This window comes from Marmota monax, unplaced genomic scaffold (assembly GCF_021218885.2).
Source record: "Marmota monax isolate L192 unplaced genomic scaffold, Marmota_monax_Labrador192_F-V1.1 WCK01_AAM20220418_F8-fsc00077, whole genome shotgun sequence".
Lineage (NCBI taxonomy): Eukaryota > Metazoa > Chordata > Mammalia > Rodentia > Sciuridae > Marmota > Marmota monax.
The window spans coordinates 2812947-2840414 of NW_026694610.1; the positions used below are offsets into that span (position 1 = coordinate 2812947).

Genomic DNA, 27468 nt, shown 5'->3' on the forward strand with positions numbered 1-27468 from the left:
GGGACCAGATTTCCCAAATGGGGGAGACTGCATCCATAGTTTCAGTTGGAAGGAAGCAACTGGTGGCAACACTTTAACATTTAAGGTAACAATGTTTCACTTGTTCCATTGGTTTGGTAACTTTTGTTTCATTTAAACTAGGAACAGAAAATAGTAGAAAAGGTTTTCCTTTTAGAGAGTAAAAAGTTGATGTGAGTTCTTAGTCATTGTTAGGCTGTCAGTCCATGGAGGTTACAACTTGGCACTGGGAGAGCTTTGATACAATCATTGCAAAGAGATGCTCAAGTAAAAATGTACAAAAATACATTTCATGCAGAAAAGGGAAGGAAATAAATATGGAGTCATTCTGTACTGGGTGCCCAAGTGTGTGGTGTTTGGGTGGTTTATTATAACTATGGCCATTTATTACACTGAATTGTGGGAGAGGGAAGTTTCTACATTCCTAAATCTCAAAGCATTGCCAAGATTGTGCTTTCACAAACCTTATTTCATCTGATAAGTTTGTACTACTTCATCCATACCTTTCTGAATTGATGACAGAATCAGAATAAGAATCAGAATTCTCATTAAAGGCTACTGATATGACCTGTTTGGAATTTATATTAGAGAGTTGACTTGATTAATCATTATTTGGGAAGGATCTTGACAAATGGGGCGTCATTTGCTCAGGTGCACATTCCTTTTGCCTGCAGTCTGGAGCATAAGTAAACCATAAGTGAAAGTGAAATGCTTTCCTGTTTTAAAAGTTCTTATTTTTTTCCCCCCTCAAAATCCTACAACTGCAAAAGTTTCCTTATTTGGTTATTATAAATTTTATGAGATTTAAATTGCAGGCATTCATTTGTATTTGTATTCTGATGAAAATTATCTGATAACAATAGCAATGATCAATTCTAATACTCTTCTAAGAGCACCATGTGAAGTGCTGATGACAGGAAATGCAAATGACACAGCCCTTGCTCTTGGGGTCCTGAGAGTCTAGCAGGGCAGGAGGTTCTAAAAAATAAAGAATTACATTATGGTTCAGTTTGTGGATGCTATTTTTGGGTTTTGCACAAGGATACACAAAGATATTTCTGTCTGGGGAGTGATTGTGCCTTCACCACAGTGATTATCCAAAGATGGGCAGGACTTCTCCAAGGTGACAGCATGCCTATGTGCATAAAGACACAGAAATCTCAAATACTTTGATATTTTGGGGAATGTGAGGAAGTAGAGATTCAGGACCAATTTTGAAAGGGGTGAAAATTACTAGAAAGAAGGAATAAAACACCCAGAAGTTTGGGAGGCAGAGACAAGAGGATTGCGAGTTCAAAGCCAGCCTCAGCAATGGTGAAGCACTAAGCAACTCAGTGAGACCCTGTCTCTAAATAAAATACAAAATAGGCCTGGGGATGTGGCTCAGTAGTCGAGTGTTCCTGAGTTCAATCCCTGTACCAATTTAATCAATCAATCAATCAATCAAATAAAAAAAGAAAAAAGGTGGGATAAGACACAGGATTGTCCAATGCATGAATCCAGTGCTAAAATTTTTCACTTTACTTGTACATTATTTAGTCACCCAAGGGTTTTATATTTTTCTTTTTTAAAAACATTTCTCTTTTATTATTTTTATTTGTTCTAATTAGTTATACATGACAGTAAGAATGCATTTTGACACACTGTATACAAATGGATCACAACTTCTAATTCCTCTGGCTATACAAGGTGCAGTTACCCCAGTAGTGTAATCATAACATGTAATAGGGTAATAATGTCTGTCACATTCTACCATCTTTCCCATCCCCACAACTCCACCCCTTCCCTCACACCCCTCTACACAAACCAAAGTTCCTTTGTTCTTCTCTGTCCCCCTACCCTACTATGATCAGCATCCACTAATCAGAGAAAACATTCAGCTCTTTGTTTTTTGGGATTGGCTTTTTTCACTTAGCATGATATTTTTTTTGTTCTATCCATTTACCTGCAAAAGCTATAATTTCTTCTTTAAGGCTAAGTAATATTCCATCATGTACATATACCTCATTTCCTTTATCCATCATTTGTTGAAATGCGTCTAGTTTGGTTCCTGTGCTGCTATAAACATCGATGTGGCTGTGTCACTGTAGTATGCTGATTTTAAGTCTTTTGGGTATAAACTGAGGAGTGGGATAGCTGGGTCAAATGGTGGTTCCATTCCAAGTTTTCTGAGGTATCTCTATACTGCTTTCCATAGTGGTGGCATCAATTTGCAGTCCCACCAGCACAATATGAGTGTACCTTTTCCCCCACATCCTTGCCAACAATTATTATTGCTTGTATTCTTGATAATTGCCATTCTGACTAGAACCAAAGTGTTTTAAATAAGAGTGTGAAGCTCAGGCTTTCGAAGATTCCTCTGATAGTTGTCTGAAGGATGAATTGGAGGGGGCAAGGCTAGAGGCGGGAAGTCAGCTAGGAGACAGTTGCTTGCGAGATACCCAGGTCCAGGAGAGAGCAATGAGGGTGAGGGAACAGAGAGGTGGGCCGTGTCAAGGTAGTGAAGCAGGACTCAGCTGCTGAGTGGATGTAGAGGGTGAGGTGGAGTCTGAGACGACATTCAGTTAATGGTCTAGGTAAATGGTGTTGCTGTTCCTGAGGCAATGAGTAAAGAGAAGGTAGTTATTCTTTTGCTTACGTATTTTTGCATCACAACCACATAGGGTGAATTTCATTCTGGAACGTTGAAACCTGAAGTCTCTGTGAGTCATGCAAGTGCACACATTTTGTGGGGGAAATTAGAAATCTGTATCTCTGCAGCTCAGGAGGGTTAGGGTTAGAGTAAAGACTGAGGAGTCATTGTTGCCTCAGTGGCTCTGGCTGAGATTGCTACAGATAAGGGAGAAGGAGAAGAGCATACATAATTGAAGGCTGAGAAGCAAGAGTATTTAAGAAGCAGGCAGAAGAGAGGGAAGAAATGTAAAAGGATCCACTCAAGAGGACGGAGGAGAGACAGAGGAAGTTAGATTCATGGATATTGAGAAAAAAAGTTTCAAAATGCAAGAATGATTGATAGAGTCAACTGTTGGAAGAAGAGAAGTGGAGACTGAAAATGACGACTGAAGTTGGTGAGCAGACTTACTGAGGACCTGACTTACTGAGGACATGTTCACTGGAGTGACAGTGGGGACCACTCTGCAGTAGACTGTGGTATGGATGGGGCGTGAGGAAGTGGGGAAACGGGAGACTTTTTCAAGTCATTGGGTTTGAAGGATGATGGCCCAAGGAGATCCAGGACTGAGGGACCACATGGATTCATGGACTAAGACTCATGGTAGAAGGAGGGAAAGGGCATGACTCATGGAGGAGGGTCCAGGAGGGGCTGGGGTCTCTATTGAGGTGGGGAGGTAATCCTCAGGTGGAAGGTCAGCACTCCACCACGGGGAGGAGGAGTGCGGTCAGGGTGGTCTCAGGAATCTGAACTTTTATAGACTGGAAGAGAGCGCGAGTTTCCCTTCTGATGACATCATTTTTTTTTTCCCTGTCACTTTCAAGGCAAGTGTGCAGGAAAGCGGCAGAGATTTGAATTAGCCTCTGAGGAGAGTGGAGGAACAATGACCAGCATCATATAAACTCGGGGTCATTCATGAGCTTGTCCCTATTTTTACATAAGAACACACTATAGTGACTAGGGGCTCCTCATTTACAGAATGGATATTTTCTGAAATGTTGTGGGTGATTTACAAATGACCCTGTTCAGAATCTTGGTTTGCTACTTAGTTATGAACTGGCACAACACCTAAATCTCTCTGTAGCCCATTTTCCTATTTTGAAACAAAGGTTTAACCATGTTCCCATGCCAAAAAAAAAAAAAAAAAGTACATTGTAAACTATAACTGTTATTATTAAGACTTACTTTATATATATATATATATATATATATATATATATATATATATATATATATATATATATATTTAGTTGTAGATGGATACAATTTATTTTGTTTATTTTTATGTGGTGCTAGAATTGAACCCAGGGCCTCACACATGCTGGACAAGTGCTCTACCACTGAGCTATAACCCCAGCCTCACTTACCTTATGATAGTAGAATGAATCAGGCATTACTTTCTTATGTTCACATATAAATACGTGACCAAAGTAATTCCACATCATATATAATTAGAAGAATCAGAAGTTGAACTCCTTATGTGTATAATATGTCAAAATACATTTTTAAAAACTTACTTTACACCAGAGAGATATTCCATTCTAAACAAACCAATTGTGAAGAGTCTTCAAAACACAGGCCAGGATCCCAACTCAGAGTACATATTCAATAATGTTGCTATTGTTCTTATCTTTTTCATAGTTTCAGGGTTGGAAATTGTCCTGATATGCTGCCAGATGATAAATATTTTAGGTTTTGTGAGCTAGAAGGTCTTTGATGCAACCATTCAACTTTGCAGCGGTTGTATGAAAAAGTCCATTAGACAAAACATGAACAAATGTGGTTGTTTTTCAATAAAACATTATTTATGAAACTTTATTTATGGAGGGTCAAATGTGGCCCATTCGTTTGTTCGATGCTTCAAGTCTACATCATTTTAGGTAACGTTTTCCTGAACTCAGGGCCTCCTTCATACCCACGGGTGGAAAGTTGAACCTTATTTGCTTTGGAGGAACAGAGGTTGAGAAGTGAGAAGTCATTGATGGGCTAACTTCTGCTCCTTGGTCTTCCCCACCAGGGTGATCTGGCTGCTGTGTGTCAGCTCCAGGTAGAGACCTGGGTTAAGCTGTTGGGGGTGTGCTCAGATTCCTGCTTTTGGAAATGGCTCTTCTTTCTGCCAATCAGGGTGGAAACTGCAAGTTGCTAATTCAATAGCCAGTTTCCTCTTCTTTATAATAAGAACTTGGTGGGTGCAGGGTGCAAAGTACCTAGCCCCAAATTAGGATTCCCAGCCTCCTTTACAGGAGTGGCAAAAATGATATTTAAATCATTGAATGAAGTTTTTGGGAACCACTGAGTAGGGGGCGGATTGAAGTGGGAAGTGTATCCTTCCTGCTTTTTGTACCTTTTTCTCTTTTGCTATTTGGAGTGCAGATGTAATGGTTGGAGCTGCTTTGAGTATTATGTACCTTCAGGCAACTTTAAAGATAAAAATCATGGTAGGCACAGATACTAGCATCTTGGGACACTGATGACTACTTGGATAAGCAATTTAGTGACTCCCTTTCTCAAAATAAAAAAAAAATAAAAAGGGCTGAGGATGTGGCTCAGTGATTAAGTGCCCTGGGTTCAATCCATGTCTCCACCCCTGATTAATAAGTTTAATAAAAAATAAACAAATAAATTTAACAAAGCCCAGCTCAATAGTGCACATCTATAATTCCAGAGATTCAGGAGTGGACTGCCTCCAGATTTTTACAGGAGAGAAGATAAATATCACTTTCAGAGATGATGGTCTGTTTCTGTTGTGAGTGGCTGGTGTGCCAATGCTTCATAACTGGTATGGCAGACTACATTAGTGTTGGTACTATAACATTGCATTTCTATACACTTGCACTTCTTAGAGTCTTCTGGAAATACTGGTTAAGAGTACTTAGAATGCAAATAATCATCTGGGTTTCTAAGTGGCTATAAAATAGTCTATTTTATAAAATAGACATTAAATAGACAGATGACCCAAATGAAACATTCTAAGCGATGGCACAATAGTTACTAAGTAAGGGATTTTGGTGCTAACGGCTGCATTAGGGAAACTGTTGGCCAGAGATATGGCCTTGACCTTGTAAGGACAGGGTTTGGAATCACTGTCTGACTAAATCAAGTAAGGCACCCGAAAAACAGAAAATTTGGAAGTTACTTGGTTATTTCTACAAGCATAGTCATTGAAGCCAGGGACTTTGGAATTAAGTTTTATTTATCTTTTGTCTTGGTTTAATTAGTTAATTTATCTGGTGTTTTATACATAAATCCAGCCAAACCTTTGCTTACCTTTTGTGTAGTTGAGATATCTTTTTACTCTGTCTCTTTAAGATCTCTCATCTGGCAGGCTGACCTGACTCAGAATAGATTGCAAGTCATTTTCTGGTAAAAACCCCAGAGATTCAAGAGACAGCCCAGGGGAGAGTAAGTCAGAGAAGGAGCAAACAAGGAGAGGCTATCAAGACAACCTCTGCATGGCACAGTTCCAGTGGATGCTCATCATACAAGGACCCTGTAACCTTGGAGCCTCTGTGTTTTATTAAACCTAGATTTTCACCATATTGTGCTAGTTATATGAGCCCATGAGTATCATGCATACTAAGCACTTTCCTCATTTGATTTCATAGTCAAAAGCGGTAGGGAAGCTGATAATTCACAATAAAATCCTCTTGAAAGGAAAGGTATTAATGAAGATAATGCCTTTCTGTCTCCTGATTCATGGGAGAAGCCGAGTTTCTCCTCATATCATATTGCTAGCTATTTTTTCCAGGTAAGAGTCAATATTATGTTCAATCCAATTAAGATTACTGCAGGAATAAGCTTTTTTTTTTTTTTTTTTTTTAGCTCTATCAGTTAGGAATAGTTTTGGCTGCAAGTATCAGAAACCAGACTGACAACAGATTAAACCAATAATACAAAGGGATTACGTTTCTCACATGACAGGAGTGTGATCAGGCAGTTACTGGCATTGGTTTGGCTTCTCCTTGATGATGCTAGAGCTTTCATTGGATATGGTTGTGATTCTCTTGTCCCTTGCCTCATGGTGCAGAAAGTCTGTCACAGCTCCATACATCACATCCTATCTCAAATCAGGAGGAACAAATTAGGCAACAGAGATAGAAGAGCTGTTCCAGAGTTCTCAGCACTTGCATTTGATTCTTTTGGCCAGAACTTCTTCTCATAGCTAACCAGCTAAAGTGGAATACAGCAGAGAAAAAGGGAAGTGGAATGACCTTTGAATCAGTTTTCATTTTCTAAAAAATCAGCTACAGGGGCTAGGGTTGTGGCTAAGTGGTAGCACACTTGCCTGGCATGCATGAGGCACTGTTTTTGAATCTTGGCACCACATACAAATAAATAAAATAAAGGTAAAAAAATCAGCTACAATTCAAATTCAACACAGTTAAAACCATTGCTAAGAATGGAAATTTCTGAGAGTTGGAATATAGGTTGTCTTATCCATTTATATTATGTAACACATAGAAAGTGTTCAACAAACATGTTGAAGGTAGACCAAGACTAGGGTGAGGCTAGGTATGTGCTTAAGTACAAAGTTGAAGGAGATATTCATTCTCAGACATGGGCAAGGGTAGGGTTGACGTTTGCATGTCCTGAGATTGAGTACTTCCTTAAACATTGTATCCTAGGACCTAGTGCCCCTTAAACACTGCTTCCTTAGTAGTGGTCCCAACCCCTGTTTAAACGAATTAAAGGAAATGTCAAAAAAGATTAAGCTATGAAGCAAGCACTTGATAGCAATAACACTTACGAAATATTATTTTTAAAATGTGCCACTTTATATATATTAAGCTGAGGATTCAATTCACATCCTAATAATCATCAAAAAGAATAAAAGATTGTGATTTAGCAGAAGTGGATTCAAAGGAAACCTGCTTATTGACAGTACCTGCAACATGAATTCCAAAAATTTGAGAAAATGCATTGTGGAACAGAGAGAATTTGGTGCCAGGCTTAAATGATGTTTAATTTCCACAGTGTGAGGATGTCAGCCACTGAAGTGCAGATTGAATACTGCTGTTCTTTGAGCAGTACCCGAGAGTTGGTAATCCAAACAGAAAATGGATATTTCATGTATTCATGCATTGCAGAAATAATTTTAAAAGGAAGTTGTGGAAAAATAGTAAATGGTAAAGAGCATAGAAGATAATGCAGTGTAAAAAAATTCATGCATAACTTAAAAAAATGGTGCAAGAGGAAGAGACTCAGTAATATGGCTCACCTCAATCCTAAGTTTATATATAGCCTTAAAGTTTTGAAAGGCCAAGCCTGGACCTGATGTGTGTGGGGAGGAACCCATGCCTAGCTGCCCCCCACTCTCTGCTGGGGTGAAATGCTGTCACTGCTCCAAGGCAATCTGTTCCCTGAAGCTTGTCCTTCATCTTATTTCAAGGATCTACACTGAATTCCCAAAGCAATTCATCAGCATCTTGGCATAGCTGTTTTAGTCCTGGCTGCCACTCCCTAATGACACATTCTCAGGCAAGTGAACTGCATTTCTGGTCTCTGTTGACTTCCTGTAACGGGGGCAGTAATGTTTCATAGGACCCGTGACATTGGTAATGTGCTGATTGTAATGCACTTAGTCAAGGGCTAGGCCCATGTGCACTTGTAATTGTTATTGCTACCATTTCTCTTTATGTATTTTATCTTGCCCTGGGTTGTGTTTTAGCCTTTCCTCATAAGATCTTCTCCCTTTTACTAGAAGGCGACTTTGGATCTCCTATAGCTTGGGTTTTGAACTTAGGTATGCATTAAACCCATCTGAAAACATTAAGTATCTACATCTAGAGAGTCTAATTGACTGTGTTTGGTGAGGGGTGTGGGTGTGTTCGTTTTTTATCCTCACCCTGGGTATTTCCTGGCTTTCCCTATAGCAGAGCTTTTTAACTTCAGTGCTCTTGGGTTTTGGGACTAGACAATTAGAGTAGCATTCATCACTCAACCCACCAGCTGCCCATAACACTCTCTTCCACCTCCACTTAACACCCCCAAATATCTCCAAACATCTTTGAATATCTCCTAGGGGTAAAATCACAGTAGGGGGTGTGGGGAGCCACTGCACTATAACATCACCTGAAGAATTAGCAGTGTTTTGCATAACTAGTGGTGGCATTCAGGGCATGTTTAATTGCATCGAGCTCCAATGGGTTTGGAGAAGTGATTCTCACCCTATCAACCGCACTGACACACAGCTTTGCTGGGGTTTCTGAGTTGGGTCTTTAATTTTTTTCATAGTAATTATTCACTTCCTAGCTACTGGCTAGGCTGTTCTCAACATCTGGTGCTATGAATGTCTGTGTCCCTCCAAAATTCATGTGGAGACTTAATCCCTAATGAAACAGATTTAAGAAATGGAGCCTTTACAAGGTGATCAGATAGGTGATGAGGGCTCTTCCCTCAAGAATGAGATTAGGGCACCTATGACAGGGGCATCAACAGGGTTCAGCCCTTGTTGACCTTATGTCTCTCCCATTGCATGAGGACACATGGTCACATGAGGACACAGTATTTGTCCCTTTTGGAGGACACGACCTTCAAACACCATCCTGGCAGCAGAGAGAGAAGCTTTCAGACAGAAAATCTCCTAGTGCCTTGGTCTTGGATTTCCAGCCTCCGGCATGAGAGAAACAAGTTTCTCCTCTTTACAAGTTACCCAGAGTGTGTTATTTTGTTCTAGCAGCATGAATAGAATCCAATATGTGTTCTAGAGGGATACTTCCTAAAGGGACACTACTGGAGGAGCCACAGGTTTTTGCCACTTACTAAGTGTCAACAGCTAGCTTATTAATTAGACACGAGTTAGTGCAGAGTTTAATTTTTTTTTTTTTCTAGTCACTGCCTTCAAAAATGGTCTGTTGTATCTTTCTCCCATCTGTGGATGACATTTCCCTACAGTTTTACGTTCAGTTCCCGGAAACAGAAATAGTTAAAACCACATTATGTTCCTGCTTTAAGAGCCAAGTTTGGGTCTTTGTACCAGACCATGCAGGCCACTCTGCTCCAGTAGGAGATGAAGGGCGTCTGGACGTGGGTGTGCACAGCGTGCCTTTCATGGAATGCGTCCTTTACCTGGTGGATGGCCTGATGCCTGGTCGTCTGACGCACGACCAGGGGCTCTCTCACGTGGGAAACGTGTTTATAGTGGCAGATGTCCTTGGGTTCCTGTCTGACCTGTGTCCTGTTTATGTCTGCCTGGCCACCACTCTGCATTCTGGGAAAAGTCAAGCCTGGGTCAGAGCAGCCCCTGGTTCTTCACAGGGATGGAAGGTACCGACTCAACACATCACCACCACAGTAGGGAACGGGTTCAGCAGTCTATTTACAGATCCTGGGCAAGGAAGCATATGAGCCAGGAGAGCAATCTCCAGAGGGTCGTAAGAAGGAGAAATGAAGAATCAGGGAGCCGAGAGAGAGGCTGGGGTGGGGGAATAGAGCAAGTTGGCAATATATACAAGGCACTAAGGGAATAAGTGTGGGTCACCTTAAGTCTAACAGGCAGATGGCCCCCTTAAAGGAAGCAGCAGTGGAAGTGCAGTCTTCTAGAGGGACGATGCCTGCAAGTTCTTAACTCTGGGCACTGCTTGAGTCATTTGAGTGTGATATACAGCTGGACACCGTGTCAGGGGTGACCTAGCCTTAATTCTAGTATGAGAAAGTTAAACTTGCATTCTGAATAGGGGCTGAGGTAACGTCAAATGCTAAGAGTTCGTTGTCTTCCTCCATCCCCTTGGGGGTAGCCACAGTGCTCACCATCCAGCCTGAGCTAGCACAGATACGACTTGGAGGGGAAAGTGTTTTTTATCTCCTCAGAACTAGCTTGAAGCCCTCCTAGTTTCATCTACAGCTTCCTTCTATCCACACTGTCTTTCTCTTTTCTTCTTCTTCTTCTTTTTTTAACAGCAGAGTGTTTTAAAACCATAAGGGGCCATTATAACAACCCCTAGTTGTTGAAAGTGGCTACTGTCATGTCACAGGTATTATTAGCATTACAGATATGCCTGAAAATGTTCTGAAGGCAAAAATCATTGCACTTTCTGGCTCCAGGGAAAATGAAATGGGCTTGATGGCCTCAGGAGGTGGGATGGGCTTTTGGAAAAATCGCAGGGCTCTGCAGGTACTTGCAGTGCTCCTGGGGCAGGGCTTGGGTGGCTTTCTGAATAAGATTGTTTCTTCACAGTACATGCTGTTCCTGGGTCTCAGCAGCCCAAGCAGAGGGGGTGCAAAGACAAATGCAAAAACATGGACAGACAACCCCTGAACCTGGTCCAGCAAAGCTGTGTGTCAGTGCGGTTGATAGGGTGAGAATCACTTCTCCAGCTGGCCATGTTGCCCTCCTCCCTCAGCACAGCCCCCTCTGACCCCCACATGGCCTCTGCATCGCCTCCTGTTTGGCTGGTTCTGTCCTTCCTTCTCCACCTCATCTCAGGTGAGTTCTTTTCTCTGAAGTTTGTCTGAGTGGACTAAACTTGCTTTAGTTCCCTCAACTCTTTCAAGCGACTGTCCTTTTCCTGAAAGAGGAAAATCAGTCGTATAACCTCAGAGAAACCAAAGGGGCAGGGTTTTGAGACAAGGGGTGGGGGAAAAAATTCCTTAGAATTTTTCAATAAAGAGGATGTGGAAGATTTTGGTACTTCGGGGTATGTGGATCAGTGATTCCTAGGTGGCCTCTGTGGCAACAAGATTCACTTTTGTGTTCATAGGTTGTTGGCTGTAGAGTCTTACATGAGAAAGGGAGGGAGAAGAAGAGAGAGAAAGGGAGAGAAAGAGAGATAGAGATAGAGATAGATAAAAAGAGAAGAGAGTAGGGGGGTGTAATTCAACAGAGATGTAATTCATTTTTCTGCCATCAGGGGGCACCAAAGACAACCCAATAAAGTGCAGGCTGGGCTGACCAGTTCCCTTTTCTTCTCCTAAGGGTTTAAAAAAAAATCTGTCTCAGAACCCTCATGAGAACCATGAAGAGACAGACCTCCATAGATTTTCAGCTTGCTTCACATCCCCTTCCCCAAGGACACTTGAAATCCAGACAGAGAGCTTTGACAGTGGCAGTCAGCCGAGCACCAGGACCCTGGAAGGTCTGTCTCCTTTGCCTGTGCCGCTGGTGGCTCCACTCAGCCTCTGCCCCAAACCTCCAGGCCTCTGCGTTTTGTTGCTGCATGAATGTCACCCCCCACGTGCTATTGTGGGTGGGGATGGGGAGTCACAAGCAAGAGCCCAAGGTGCCAGCCCTCTCAGTGCACACCGTCCAGGCAGCATATTTGATACATCAGTTGTCTCCTAGCCAGCTGAGGGGGCTCTTACAATGCAAGCCATTCCTGTTTTTTAGAACCCTTTGTGCACCCAGCACCCCCACTCCACCCCCGCCCCACTCTGGTGATCTGGTTCCTGCTTCCTTGTTCACTTTCATCCTCCCCCACATTTCCCTGCCAACAGCCCCTCCCAGCCTCCACAACTCTCGTCTCCCTCCCCCACGACCCTCTTTCCAAACCATACTAAACCACATTTCTCAAGTTACACTATTTTCTCCTTCACTCTGACCTAAGCACGTGGTGTTCCTGCTGTGGTACCTGAGATACCCATATTAACCCTCACAGCTCCCATAACCATCCCCTCCCATAATGCTTAGGCATTATCCACTTTGAAATGTCTTCATAAAGCCCTGCTCCAAAGCTGGGTTAGCCACCTTCTTGTGATTTGTTATAGCTTAGATATGGAGTTGCACTGTGTATTCCCTTTTGCCCCCACATAGTGCACACAGTAGACATTTGTTGAAATAGACGGAAATCTGCTTCTGGTAGGGGAACTGCGCAGACCATGAGCCAACACGTGGTGGCGCTGTGGCTACGTGTACCTCCTTCTCCACTTTGCTGGGGCCTGGCTGGGGAACTCACCATGTGAGTCAGAAAGAGCCTCCTGGAGTCAGGAACACTTTGAGCAGCACTGTGAAATCAGGGACATCTTGATATTATGTTCGAGGACAGATTTTTGCCCTGTCACCTGGTGCGTTCATGCAAACTTTGAAAGTTGTTGAGTGTTGCCCAGGACCTTACCCGATCCTGCCTTCCTCTAAAGATCCACTTCTTACAAACTTTTTTTTTTTTTTTCTGTGTAAATATAAGGACTTCAGAATTCCAACTTATTAAGATTCCAAGCTATTTTGGAGCTTTGAGTAATTCCTTACCTCTTACCTTCTGGCCCCGTACTGTGCCTTGAAGAGAGTACACAATAAATATTAGCTGTTTGTTGATGGACTGGGTGGCTAAGTGATTAACCGGGATAGCTGATGTGGGTAGTTCAAGTACCATCAAGTACCAACGCAGTTTTTTCCCTGAGCTTGGCCAAATGGGATTCCAGAGGTGAAAGCTGTGTCATCACCGGGTAGGATCAGCCTCAGATGACAGGACAGTTTGGACTCTGAGAGGCTTGTGATCTTGGATGTTCTTGCTTTCCTCTGAGAGAGGGCCATCTGCTTGTACTCTGACCCTCATATATATTATTTCACAAACTTGGGGCAGTAGAAAGAGCACTGCTTGAGAATCAAGCTCTGTATTTTGATGTTGGCCAGGACTTTGGGGCAAGTCAATTTACCAATCCAATTCTTGGTTCCAATGTGGTTCCAACCTTGGTTTCAATGTGTCCCCCCAAATTCATATGTTGTTAATGGAATTTGCAGATGGGGCTGTTGATATATAAGATTAGATGAGGTCGTGGGGCGGGACCTCCATGATGGCAAGTGTGGCTTTATAAGAAGAGGAACTTGCTCTGTGGCTGCTCCTGATGCCCTCAGCTGATACAGCAGGAGGGCCCTCACTAGATGTCAGCAGTGCAGTCCCCTGAAATTCCCAGCCTCAGAACTGTGAGCCAAATAAACCTCAATTTTTTTTTTTTAAATAAATGATCTGGTTTCAGGTCTTTTGGAAAAGCAACAGAAAATGGTCTAACATACCTTCCAACTTTGTAAAATAAGGAGGTGGCCGTAGATAATCTGTAAAGTCTTACAATCCTGCCACTATATGATTCACTGTGATCCATAGTGCTGTCTGCCCTGGGCAAGTGCCTGATTTCTCTGGACCCCTATTTATTTGTGAAATACAAAAAATAGTACTAACTACTTCATTCCCCCCCCCCCCTTAGCTAACTCTTTTGCCAAGATGTGTATATACCAGGCACACTTTTTTATTTACTTACTTCTAAATTGACGGATGCAGCTGTATGTGTTTACCAGGTACAGCATCATGTATTGAAGTATGTATAGATTGTGAAATGACTAAATCTAGCTAATTAACAAATGATCATGGGTTTTTAAAGTTGATATGAAATTCACTTAACATAAAGTTAGCCATCTTAAAATATTCAGCACCATCCTAGTGTTGTGTAATCACCTACCTATATGAAGTTCCCAAACATTTGCTTCACCCCAAAGGAAATCCCATGCTTATTAAGGAGGCACTTCCCATTGCCTTCCCGGTATCAGCTCCTGGTAATCACTAATTTGCTTTCTGTCTTCTGAATTTGCCTTTTCTGGATATTTCACAAAAGTGGAATCATATAATATGTGACTCTTTTTTTGTACAGCTTTTTTCAGTTGGTGTAATGTAGTCAAGATTCATACACATTGTGGTATATATCAGGACCTCATTCCTTTTTAATGGCTGAATGATATTCCATTGTGTGGATATTCCACAGTTTGTCCATCCATAGGTGGACATTTGGGTTGTTTTTTCCTTCTGGCTCTTGTGAATAATGTTGCCATAGACTTGGGTATCCCTGTTTTCAGGTCAGTTCATGGGTTTTGTGTGAGGAATGAATACAGGCTTACCATCTAGTGGAGGCACAAGAACTGTTAGAATTTGATGCTTTTAATATTTTCCCAAAGGTTTGCAAGGAGCACTCCACTCTTAAAATCCCTTAAACATCAGATCTTCCAGTCTCCCCACTGTGGGCTTTTAGTTTAGGTCTCTCTTTGTTCCTGGCTTGCTGTCATGGACGGTGTGGAAGTAGGAAAGCAAGGAGAGTGGAGAAGGCGGAGGAGAGGTTGGAGGACAGGAGGATGGGAGTAGGGGGTGGGGCAGCCCGTGGGACAAGGTGAAGGGGCAGCAGGTGCTCCTGGAAGGAGCAAGCCTCTGAGGGGGTTCAGAGGATGAAGAGGGCGTGCTGCCCACCCACCGCAGGTCCTGCCTCTGCAGCCTGGAAGTTGGGAAGGCTGGAACAAGCTCCACGGACAGAATATGGCCAGGGCGAGGACATGGCGTCTGGAGGGTGGGTGGGGAGCAGGAAGCAGCGAGATGAGTGGGGGTGGGTCTTGCAGGGGAACCAGAATCTGGTGGTGGATGAGGAATTCTGTGGGCGTGGAGTTAGGATGGGAAGCCGGGGACAAGCTCTAGGGATGTCAGTCCGAGGTCAGGTGAAAAAATGGTGCGAGACAAAGCCAGCGTTGAGAAGGTTCATGCCACCAGTGGGGCGACTGCGAGGGCAGCAGATGTCCAGGTGGGACAGGAACGTTCACCTGCCGTGGATGGAGATGGGGTCTGTAGGGGCAGTGGGCGCCACCATCTGGAATTCCAGGGAATCTCTGCTTCGGTGCGGGACAAAGCAAAGGGAGACCCTGCATAGCTTTAGCCGAACAATTTCTTACAAATATGGAGTAAAGCAGCTGGAACTCCTGTGGGCTGGCCCAGAGTCCAAGAAAACTGAGTGAAGCACTCCCATCTTTAGCGACATGATGGAAATCAGGAGGGAGGGCAAGAAGAAGGGATCCTGTTCATTAGCTGGAAGGAGGCTACTGGACATGGGGTGAGTTCAGTGTGTGCTCCTCTGTATTGTCTAGTCGAGCCTCAGTTTTCGGTTTGAGATTCCCTTTCCTGAAAGTTAGATACCGACTACTTTATAGGGAGACCTTTCAGGTTGTGATAGGAAAACAGTTAGTACAGGGGAGGGCACAATTCCAAGGGCGGTCATCTTTGATAAAAACAATTCTGTCCTTATGCGGTCCTCAAGGGAAGTGCCAGAATTTGGACAGCGAGGGAGCCATTAAGTCAAGGGTAGAACCATTAGAGCACCATTTATTTTCTTGTGTGCACTGAATGCCATTCTTCCTACCCTCTTGATCCTTTTATTTGGAGCTCAAAGTAAAGTAGCTTCTAGAATCTTCCATCCACTGGATGAGTGGACTCATGGAGATTACTGGTTTTTGGAGCTGGAATGAAATTTAAAGATCATCTAAGCCAACTGAGAAGGAGACAGTGGAAGCTTTGAGATCGGCTCTGATGTCATGGGGTGGGTTGGGATGGCAGTGAAGAGGTGGGACTGGAACCTGAGTCCCCAGGCTCCCAGTGCCCAGTGCTCTTTCCACCACTGTGGAAGTTCTGAGAACTGAAAGGAGGAATCAGTTCACCCCACCATCCTCCTCTCCTGTTCTGAAAACTTAAATCACAAAAGCCAAGCTGGAGAGAACGATATCTTATTGTATGTGTGTCAGCTGAGAGATAGTAAATATAGATTTTTTTTTGTTGATAAACCTTTATTTATTTATTTATATGTGGTGCTGAGAATTGAACCCAGTGCCTCACACACGCCAGGCAAGTGCGCTACCACTGAGCCCCAGCCCCAGCCCCTGTTTAAAATTTTTCTGTCTTAAGAACCCTGTTGCTGGGTGTGGTGGTGCATGCCCATAATCCCAGCAGCTTGGGAGGCTGAGACAGGACGATCATGAGTTCAAAGTCACACTCAACAAAAGCAAGGTGCTAAGCAACTTAGTGAGACCCTGTCTCTAAATAAAATACAACATAGGGCTGGGGATGTGGCCCCGAGTTTACTCCCTGGGACCCCCTCCCCCCAAAAAAAGAACCTTGTTAATGGACACATACCTGCTAATCAAGGAGAACACACTGATTGCTGGTAAGAATCATCAGGGCCCTAGTGTTGAGAATCTCAATGAAGACAGAAGCAATGAAAACCAGCGTTTAGACCAAAGAGGAGACTCTTAATTAAACGTGGAGTGAGGGAATATGGAGAAGTCTAAATAAAATGACATAGGATACATCATTATTGTTTCTAAAAGAGGGTGTGGAGAACTTGGACTTTTTATGGAGGGAGGAGGGCTTCAGAATAAGAAAATGGCTTTGTATTCATTGTTGAGCTGGGGAAAGCAGATGGCCTCAGGACAAGGTCAGTAAGTAATAAATATGCCAGGCACACAGTCAGCTTGGTTAAAAATTGGAAATTCTGGGAGGAGGTTTGAGACTATTCCTGGGAGATCCGATGGCAAAGTGAGCTGTAAATTTCCTTCTCAGCAAGGCTGCTATCTCCTGTTCAGCCAGAGGCAGGTGGTGCGGCCAGAGCTCTGCTAATGTGCTGTGAACTCTCCTCTCAGATGGCAGGGACAGCACGCCATGACCGAGAGATGGCCATCCAGTCCAAGAAGAAACTCACCACGGCCACGGATCCCATTGAGAGACTCCGACTGCAGTGCCTGGCCAGGGGCTCTGCAGGTATCAAAGGACTTGGCAGGTAGGATGCAGGAGTAGAGAGGCTGGTGGTGGTGGGGTCCAGGTGAGGCTAGAAGTGGCTTCGTGATCTTGGGCCGAGTCATTCCCTTACTTGTGAAATGCAGAGTTTGGAAGAGTTGATCTCTCAGGTCTCTTGTGACCATTTTCAGTTCTTAATCCCAGATTCAGCAAGGCCCAGGTGTGGCTGAAAGAGGGCAGGGCTCCCGAGGTAAGGGGAGAGGCACAGCCAGGTAGCACAGACTCCTAGCAGGACAATGAGACAGGAGCTCCCAGAAGCTGAGATAGTACAGGCTGGGTCGGAAGAGGGAGAAAAGAATAGTGGTTTGGCAGTGATTATAGAATTTGGGGTTCTGTTCTCAGGCAGTCTTGTCTTTCTCATCTCTAGTGGCACTGGGATTGCCTGTGGGATAACTGACAGGTCACTGCCATGGGTGTCTCTGTCTTGATAGAGCCAATCCTCACACCCTCTGGTAGTGTGCCACCCTCAGGGCTGAGAAACCCAAGGGCAAAAGGAGACTGTGAGCCCCTAAGGGCAGACCCTGTGCATTATAACAAACGACACTGAGAGTCTGCTGTGGGCCAGACATTGAGCACACCTTGGAGGATTCCCAGAGAACTAGGCTTCTCCAGCTCCCATGGAGGGATGAGACTTTGAAGAGCGAGAGTCATGTAAATGGGGCCCTTGGTGGTAGGAGCAGTTGTGTGTTGGAGAAGTACAGAAAGTCAGTGGGAGAGACACCCGACTCTGCATCCAGAGGTTGTGGAAGGCTTTAGGTCCATCTGATATCACCTTAAACCATCCCAGGTATCAGACTTGGAGCTCTGTCAGAGGCTCAGGCTGCAGGTGTGTGAAGCCTGGTGACCACATGGTCACAGTCCAAAGGCAAGTCCTCTTCCTTCAGTACCATCTCTTCAACCTCTTCCTCTTTCAGCTGGCGTCTCCCTCTTTCTCAGAGCAGTCTCCTTAGGAACCCTGCTTTTCCCTCCACTTCCTGGTCCATTCAGTCCACTCCTTCCTGCTGATGGCGCCCTCTCCACTTGTTGGTGCCATTACACCCTGCACTTTCTTCAGCCCTTCACTGTGAATAGATGTTACCTCATCCCTGGCCTCTCTTACTGGCCTCTGCCTTCTCTAAGTCTCTCCTCAACTCAGTGGAGGCAGCTCCTTCCCTCCACCCTGCACTAGGGTCTATTGACAGGTAGACACTCTCCTTCACTCTGATCCCAGATCCCAGGAAATATTCCCTCCCTTGGCTCATTCCCCCCCTTACCCCCCCCCCCCCCGCCAGCCTGCCTTCAAGGGCACTCCCCTTGTCTTCTAAGACCAGAATGAGTCTGTCATGACTTCAGCACCTTTGCTTTTTTGACATCAAAGTCTGATGGTTTCCAACAGTTTTCCTTCTCAGTCATTCCCAATTATGGCACAAATGCAGACATTTCCCAAGATTCTTCTGCCAACATCTTTAATTCACTATACATCTCACCCACTCCGGAGTTGAGCTCATCTTTACTCTGGCTCTTTCCACACTCTCAGCATCAAGTCTTCTTCTGGGCTCCAAACTCATCACGTAATTTATATCTCCCCCCCCTTTCTTCTTCTTCAGGAACGATACCTGGTAACTTGTTAACTAGCCAGTTACCTAGTGAGTATCTTTGAAAGTTGTCTTACTGTCCAAAATAAAATAGAATTAATCATCCCTTCTTGCAAACAGAGCTTCCCCTGCAGCCCGGACCCTTTCAAGGCACTCTAACAGTTTCTTGGGTTGGAAACTCAGGAAGTACCTTCATTGACCACCACATTAATGACTCTACTTCTACAACATCTTGTGATCTCTTTTCTTATCTTTATCTCAATTGCTTATGTGCAGGCACTAAGCATCTTTCCTAAGATTTCCTTAATGGCTTTCTTTGCTCTCAGGCTTTTGTCTTCCAATCATTCAATCGCTATTGTTAGAGCTCTCTTAACTTTTATTTTTATGATGTCACTTCTCATGAAAACTACTGAATAATGACTGTTCTTCTGGTTTTTCTCTCTCTCAATAAGCTCCTTAAAAAGACAGAGATGGAGTCTCATTACCTTTGTATTCCTCCTCACAGGGCTTAGTGCAAAGTTTGGCACCTTATAAGTACCTAATCAATATTAAATTTTATTGAATAACATAAGATGCTTAAATGACAAATTATTTATTTTGAATTTACATATATTTTATAAATTTACATATATTTTACAAAGAAAATCCATTTCCTGTATCAGTGTGATTTGTTTGTAAATTTATCATTTGTTCATCCAGAAAGTGAATTTTGATAGAATGACCATAACATTGTAAACATGTAACAGCAAAACAAACAAACAAACAAACAAACAAATAAATAAAAATAGTCAGGTCTCCTCCCTCTGGAATCTATGTGATGCTCTCATGCAAAGTGTTCTTTTTGATTTTTACATAAAGTGTGAAATTCAGAGGAGTAAGAATCTATATTATTGTTACAAATAACTAACAGGCAAAAGCGTAAGTTGTGACTTGAAAATTGTACATTATTTTAGCATTCATGTGGAACCAAAGATTAACTGACAGTCTTTTACAGTAAAGTGAGACCCAGAAAAGTTACAACTTATGCCTGAAGTCACAAAGCCAGTTACCAGTAGAACTGAAAATTAAGCTCAGGTTTTTGAGATCCTAACGGAGAACTCTCTCTACCTGTCAGAATACTAGCAAGACAGAAAATGCCCAGAGCTGTTCTGAAGGTAGTGGCAGATGATAGAGGAGAAAGGGAATGTGTGAAGGAGGAAGATCATGTAATAGGGTGTGATGAGATGGATGGAAGAACCTGAAGCATCACAATTAAACAAAATTAGAAGCTATGTTATTTCTTTCATGAGAAGGACATGAGTACCTTGTGGGTGGAGGTGATCCAACATAGCTGGATATAATGAGGCATGTTTCTAAGTGCAGTCTTTCTGTAACTAACACAGTATTTATATGTTTTATATGGTCAGTGGATTATGTTAAAAAAATGAAAACCAACATTTATACTCTATGATAGGTTCTGGGGATCTTATCAAGAAACATAGCTTAAAATAGGATTTTTGATGTACTTATATTTTTTTTGCTTTCCTTTAATTAAAAGATGGAAAGGGTTTGGGTCTTTCTGAGTCAATAAGCAAAGTTTGGATGCCTAAAAAAATTTGTATATGGTATGAGTTCTCCATTACTGTAACAAAATACCTGGGAGAAACAAGTTACCAGGAAGGAAAGGTTTATCTTGGCTCATGATTTCCATGACCACTCTGTTGCTTTTGGGCCTATGGTGAGGTGTCACATCCTGGTGAGGAGTGCATGGTGGAGCAAAGCTAGTCACCTCATGGCAGCTGGGAAGCAAAGAGGGAAAAAAAAAAACTGGAAGAGGCTGTGGTCCCAATGTCCCCTTCAAGGGCACTCCCCTGATGAGCTAACTTCCTTCCAATGGGACATACCTCCTAGAAGTTCCTCCATCTCCCAATAGTTCCATAGGCTCTTGACCAAGCCTTTAACGTGGGCCTTTCCGGCACATGTCATATAATTAGAATCCCACAATGCAATTGTGTGTGTGTGTGTGTGAGAATGTGCATGTGTGTGGTTTAGGGTTTATTTTTCTTTTTGAGAGGCTGAGAAGAGGCTTTCCAATTTTGGCAGGGCACAGAGAAGAATCTCAGACTTCTGTATTTCACTTTGAAAAACCTTGAGTCATTTTCTTTCTTAAATCTTTACACTTATACCTTGTTCTTTGTGGGGATTTTTTGCTTTTGTTTTTTACTTTGTGTGTGCGTGTGTTTTCTTCAGAGTGTTTCGAATTATGGATGACAATAACAACCGAACCCTTGATTTCAAAGAATTTGTAAAGGGGTTAAATGATTATGCTGTGGTCATGGAAAAGGAAGAGGCTGAAGAGCTTTTCCGGAGATTTGATAAAGATGGAAATGGAACAATAGACTTCAATGAATTTCTTCTCACTTTAAGAGTAAGTAGGCTGTGAATCAGGGTGATCTGCCAGGTTTGGCTTTTACGTGGTTTGGTTCGGCTACTTTGAGGTTTGGTTTTCGCAAGTTGTTTGTACACTGTGGGCAGGAGACTGCAAATGGGCTGAGAGCCTGTTGTGGGCAATCATAGTCCCATCCCATGTAGTGGTACACAAGCTGGTCCACGTTACGGAGGGTGTAAGATATTTCATCATGTGTAATACAGGAAAGGCTCATTGGCATATGTGTGTATGTGTATGTGTCTGTTCATCTAGCCTCCCATGTCCAGAGCCAGAAAAGAGGTAATTATGCAAGCTTTCAGAAAGTTAGACAAGACTGGAGATGGTGTCATCACAATCGAAGATCTTCGCGAGTTGTACAATGCAAAACACCATCCAAAGTACCAAAATGGAGAGTGGACAGAGGAACAGGTCTTCCGGAAATTTCTGGATAACTTTGACTCACCCTATGACAAAGACGGACTGGTAAGTAAAAAAGGTTTGATCTAAATGAAATTTCTCCTATTTGGTTTGAAAGTTTTTAATAGGAAATAGGTCCAAAGCCTTAGAAATTTTAACACATTGGTACTGTATGTATAGAGGTCATCTAGAAAGTTGAAAAACAAAGTAATAAAATAGATCTCTCTCTCTCTCTCTCTCTCTCTCTCTCTCTCTCTCTCTCACACACACACACACACACACACACACACACACACACACCAGTAGGGGATCCTGCTGTACTCTTCATATGCAGCTAGACACATTCCTATGAGATAGACTTCAATAAAACATATATAACTTCAAAATGAGACCACGATTCAGTTTTCTGCAACAAATTCACAAGGCTTTTCATGATGTTTTGGTGGCTTTTGCATTTATCCGTATGGGCATCGTTAGTCATCATCCTTTGCTACGTGGAAATGGCTTATCAAAAAGCAACTTTTGATAAAGGGAATTTCAGATAAGAGAATTTCCCCTGGTTCTTCTCTTTAGCATGCTTTGAGATTTACTTGCATTTCTAAGTTAAAATGAACTTGAAAACAAAGCAACCACCTCGTCTCCATTAGCTGTTATCTTCAAGTTATAAAAGCACAGAATACTAGGGTAAGGAATTATATTCCCATCATTGTATCTAAGATGAGAGGAAGATGTCATCTGTGTTTTATCAATAGCCATAAATAGATTGATTATTTATTTATCTATTTGCACTGGGGATTGAACCCAGAATGCTTAACCACTGAGCCACATCCCCAGCCCTTTTGTACTTTTTATTTAGTGACAGGGTCTCACTAAGTTGCTTAGGGCCTCGCTGAGTTGATGAGGTTGGCTTTGAACTTGTGGTCCTTCTGCCTCAGCCTCCTTAGCTGCAGGACTACAGGTGTGTGCCCAGCAAATGAATTTGAAAGCAACAACAATGGTAAAACCCAAAGCCAGTTTTCTTGGGTGACCTAAGGGTCATGGTTGTGGAAAGGGGATTCTCTCATCGGCCTCAGTCAACAGCGGTAGAACCTAAGGCATGTTGCCTCTTAACCCCTTGCAACACCAGAAAAGGTAAGTGGGGCACTGGACAGGAAGAAGAGGTGGTGTTTACGGGAGGAAAGAAATAAGCCTTGCCCTCTGAAGGGAATTTCCCCAAGCTTTTCCCATGAAACTTTATTGTGAGTTGTAGTGTCAAGGGGTGGGGGACAGGAAATACTGATGTTTTCTTGTCAAGGATAGAGAAGTTCCCTCTATTCTAGGTCAAGGGATTGTAGAGGTACATAAAAAAAAAAGGGGTCTAGATTTTGTAGAGCAGCCCGATGCTTAGGACAGAAACAACGGAACCGTGCATTTTCTTCCAGTACGACTGGCTTTTGATCTCGGAGATGTCAGTGGAAAAATAGCCAACTGCCATTTCCCCTCATTGGCCCAACTCCGGGCAGACCCCGGGTGTCTCTTGCCTCCTTCTGCAGGTGGTTCCTCCTCACTGCCAAGGGAAACCTCAGCTGCCCTTTTCTCTAACTCACACAGAAGAGCCAGTTGTTGTGATTCAGATGATTTAAAGTCCTTCCTCCTGCCCCTTTTGACATTTATCTTAATCAGCCACATTAATCTCTCAAATACTCTCAAAGGTTATTGGTTTTTTTTTTTTTTTTTGCAGTTACAGCATTTGATGCCACCTGAATATCACAGACTTTGTAGTCATACCCAACCCAGAGTTCACGATCATCACTGGGGGATGTTTTATTAAGAATGAATGTTGCTGGCTGCCCTGCAGAACAACAGAGCCCAACTTTTTTCTTTTTTTTTGGTGAAGCCCTAGGATTTACATATTTAATAAATGTGCCAGTTGTCTCCTATGTACATTCAAATTTGAGATCCTTAGCTCTCACAAATCAGACATTCCTGGTTTTAATTAGTAAATGCCCATCAATATGCACATGAACCTCAGTTAGCATAATGATAACTCTGGGCAACATTTATTGAGCACTTGTTAACTGGGCATTATGCTTACAGGGGCTTAACCCCTGAAGGGCTTACAGGGGTTTCTCATTTAATAGGCATGATAAAAATGTTCAGGAGAAATGATTCAAACTTTTGTACTTTGAATCATATTTTAAATGCATAGGAATTGTTGATACAGAGAAACTTTATAGTAAATTTTTTTAAGAAAGAAAATAAGTTGCTTTTGTGCATATACTACTTATTTGTATTTGTAGACCACAGTTCCACTATTGGCTCAGCTAAAGGCCTTTCGTCCTAAGCCCTTTTTTTTTGTTTTTGTGGGATTAGGGGTGAGGGTAGAGGGTAAGACAAGGAAGAAAAACTGTGGGTTCTGTGACTTTTTTTTTTCTTTTCTGTTTACTTAGAATTTTGGCAAAAAAAGGAAAAAAAAAGGCAAGTGGGTCAATGAACTCCTATGACCCTTGGAAGAGATAGACATGCTACCAAAAATGTGGTGTGGGAAGAGCGTGCTGTTATGGACAGAGGTTTTGGTTCTTTATGGATTTCCCTCTTTGTGATGTTTTCAGTTCCTAATGAGTGCTGAAAATTGTGGGTTAATTAGAGAACAATGAATTTCCCAATCAGCCATCAATATTGTGCCTGCATCTGGCATATATGAAGATCTGTGTTTTGGGATAAATGAGCACCTTCGAGGTCCAGCAGGACACGTCTTTCCTGACTCAGCACATCATATCAGCCAACACAGTTGGAGTGCACACATTACCCACTCCCATGAGCACAAAACACTGACAGGTGTTTTTCCTTCTTTCCAAAAGGAAAGTACTATAAAATCCTAGTATGGAGAAATACACTATGACATTATCTTAATCAGCCACATTAATCTCTCAAATACTCTCAAAGGTTATTGGTTTTTTTTTTTTTTTTTTTTTTGCAGTTTCAGCATTTGATGCCACCTGAATATCACAGACCTTGTAGTCATACCCAACCCAGAGTTCACAATCATCACTGGGGGATTCCAGAGAGACAGTCCTAGGCTTAGAATGGAGAGAGAACCTGGTAGGGTGGGAGGTGGGGACAGGAAGCAATGGTCTTGCTCACTCTGTGCCTTGGATGAGTAGTTTTTATCTTGGAAATGCATGAAAGCCAGGCCAGTTGACTAGATATCTGTTTCTTTACCCACAGGACGACTCTAGGTTCTGAAAGATGAAACTTGCCTTATCTTGACACAGGACCTGGCATGTTTTGGATGGGCCACAGGAAGACAGTATTAAAGACCACTTGTTTCTTATTCGGAATTTCAGTCTTATGTATTCGGACCCCTGGGCTGCTGCTCATAAAGAAAAGATGACGCCATGTCTTACTTTCCACTTAGGCTGATCTGGACATTTTCTAGACTTCCTTCCTCACCTGCCCTGAGCCTCTCTTGCGGCCACCCCCAGCTTGGCTTTGCCTTCGCTTTTGCTTTAGATCTGTTACTTGGTGGTGATCACACACACACACAACACACAGCCTCCTTGACTGAAGTTTTCCTTCTTTTTGCAGGGACGGAAGATGGATTTCCATTAAAAGGGACTGAAACAAAGTTTGTTTTGGTGTTTAACTTTTTCACTACAGGTGACCCCAGAGGAGTTCATGAATTATTATGCAGGTGTGAGCGCATCCATTGACACTGATGTGTACTTCATCGTCATGATGAGAACCGCCTGGAAGCTCTAAATGCATGATTTGGGGACCAGGCCTTGGGGACAGCCATGTGACTCTAAATGATTAAACCTCAGCTCAAAAATCTGGATCATATTTGACTTCATGTTCATTCCAGTGTTTCTTCCTTGTCAACATACTGCATTTTTTTCTAGGGGTAAGAAAAGGGCAGAAATAAAGACTCTCAGTAGTTAACTGTGAGCTTGCCTCCTCTGAATCTGTTAGCTCTAAAATAGGGATCGAATAGAATCACAACTGTGTAGTTCCTAGTGCTACAGCCAACGTGTGCAAATAATTAACATTGCTTTTCTTCCTTGGCTATTAATGAAAGTTTGAAGACTTTAACTATAACCACACCTCCTACCCACTCTCTTTCTTCACCTCCTTTTAGATGGTCCACTTCTAGGTGGGGAAATACTTCTATTTTTATGACCTGTAAATCTTTAGTGCTTCAGTCTCAATTGGGGACCAGAAAGAGACCACATGTTAGCCTCAAGTTCTGCAACTGAATCTTGAGTTTCCTACTCAGGGCTTAGAGGAGACTTGGTTTGTCAAATAGATTGAAACAGCTTTTTTCCCCATCATTTTAAAGACTTTTGTGAGAGCAGAGAGGCCATTTCTTTGAGCAATAGGCCCACAATGACTGTTCAACATACTCTTGTGGTTGTTTTTCTTTTTTCTTTTTTTTTTTTTTTTGTAATCAGGGTTTAAACCCAGGGGTGCTTAACCACTGGACCACATCTCCAGTCCTTTTTTATTTTTTATATTGAACTTGCTAAATTGCTGAGGCTGGCTTTGAACTTGTTATCCTCCTGCCTCAGCCTCCCAAATTACTGGGACTACAGGTGTGCGTGAGTGCATCCGGCTCTATGATTGTTTTAAGGCTGGGCTGTGCTCTCAGATTTTATGTGGAACATCTTGCCTTGATATACCAGTTGACCTTCACCTGGTGGAATCTTTATCTTTCCCCTCCCTGCTCTTGGCCCTTAGTGTTGAAGCTCCCATAAACACTAAGAGGTTGGGTGTGGCATGGTCCGGGATCATTGGCATAATCCAGAGCAGATTTTTCATCACGGCACTTCTTTGCTCAGAGCCTCCTCCTCCCAGCTCTGAGCTTTAGTTTCATAGTGTGGATGTGTGAGATCTCCCCATGAAGGGCAGTGCCAGCTGCTGGAAAATACAATGGAAATCACAGCTCTTTCTCTGCATGTTCTGTGTCTGGGGATAAAACAGCAAGTGACCTCAGGTCATGGTCCTGGAGGTAATGACCCCTTACCTTTTTTTTGCTCAGGAGAGCCTCTCAACTTGCCACCTCTGTGCCTGGCTGTACTCATCTCCTGGTCTGGGGACATAGATTGGGTTAATGGTCTCTTTTAAGATCTTATATATTTTCGAGCTAGGGATATAGCTCAGTGGCAGAGTGCTTGCCTCGCATATGTGAGGCACTGGGTTGGATCCTCAGCACCACGTAATAAATAAATAAAATAAAATAAAATAAAATAAAGATTTTATGTATTTTAGTGGCTCTGGGTTGAGGGTCTGGACACTTTCCATGTTCTAATTCATATATTTACTTTTTATTTCACAGACTTGGAAGCTGAGCTCAGGATACACATTGATTTGAGAATTGTGAAAACAAGTGCTGCTAGATGAGAACCATAGCAGTCATTTAATAGGGCACCTTTGTTTCTTGTTGGAAAGCTCAACTTTGTTCTATTGGCAGACCAGAAGAAGAACCTTTGTGTTGAGGTTGGGTAAAATGTCTCCTTATTGTAGGAAGCTATCTTTATTAATTAAATACACAAGTCTGACTTTTCGATGGATTTATTTATCTAGATTTATTTAGAGGTAGGTGGCCAAAAGATACCAAGTGTTATGAAGAGATATGTAGAAATCATGTAGAAATCCAAAAGAAATTGTGAAGACATGTACAGAAAAAATATATCCATGTTTTTTGTAGCCTGTACCTGCAGATGTGGCTAAGGAGAGGTCCCCTGTTTCCTGGGCATGATGGGTTTCAAGTCTACTGCTCTAGATAGATTTGTGTTTTGATTCTGGGTATGAGTCACATCAGGTTTAACTGGGGCTCTGGAGTGAGCAGGGCTTGGGTCGTAGTATCAGCTTCGTCTC

At 42.7% G+C, this 27468-nt stretch overlaps 1 protein-coding gene across 5 annotated transcripts; it reads left to right on the forward strand.

Annotated features, from left to right (window-relative positions):
* Positions 1–27149, forward strand: Capsl (calcyphosine like). Of its 5 annotated transcripts, XM_058572074.1 has the most exons (7): positions 67–85; positions 10866–11114; positions 17061–17197; positions 21018–21195; positions 21469–21678; positions 25252–25495; positions 26927–27149. In XM_058572074.1, exons 3-6 carry the CDS (start codon positions 17061–17063, stop codon positions 25351–25353), a joined length of 627 nt encoding a protein of 208 aa, XP_058428057.1. In that variant the 5' UTR covers positions 67–85; positions 10866–11114; the 3' UTR covers positions 25354–25495; positions 26927–27149. The 5 variants fall into 5 exon arrangements, with proteins under 5 accessions (XP_058428058.1, XP_058428060.1, XP_058428061.1 ...); XM_058572075.1 differs by lacking the exon at positions 10866–11114 and having other exon boundaries at positions 1–85; XM_058572077.1 differs by lacking the exons at positions 25252–25495; positions 26927–27149 and adding an exon at positions 24820–25232 and having other exon boundaries at positions 33–85.
* Positions 27150–27468: the final 319 nt, after the last annotated feature.

Bases quoted from the DNA above. Each gene is read 5' to 3' on its own strand.
- Capsl (XM_058572075.1), top strand. From the start codon at position 17,061: ATGGCAGGGACAGCACGCCATGACCGAGAGATGGCCATCCAGTCCAAG. The intron at 17,198-21,017 runs GTAGGATGCAGG...TGTTTTCTTCAG, and splicing joins GGTATCAAAGGACTTGGCAG to AGTGTTTCGAATTATGGATG. The intron at 21,196-21,468 runs GTAAGTAGGCTG...CTGTTCATCTAG, and splicing joins AATTTCTTCTCACTTTAAGA to CCTCCCATGTCCAGAGCCAG.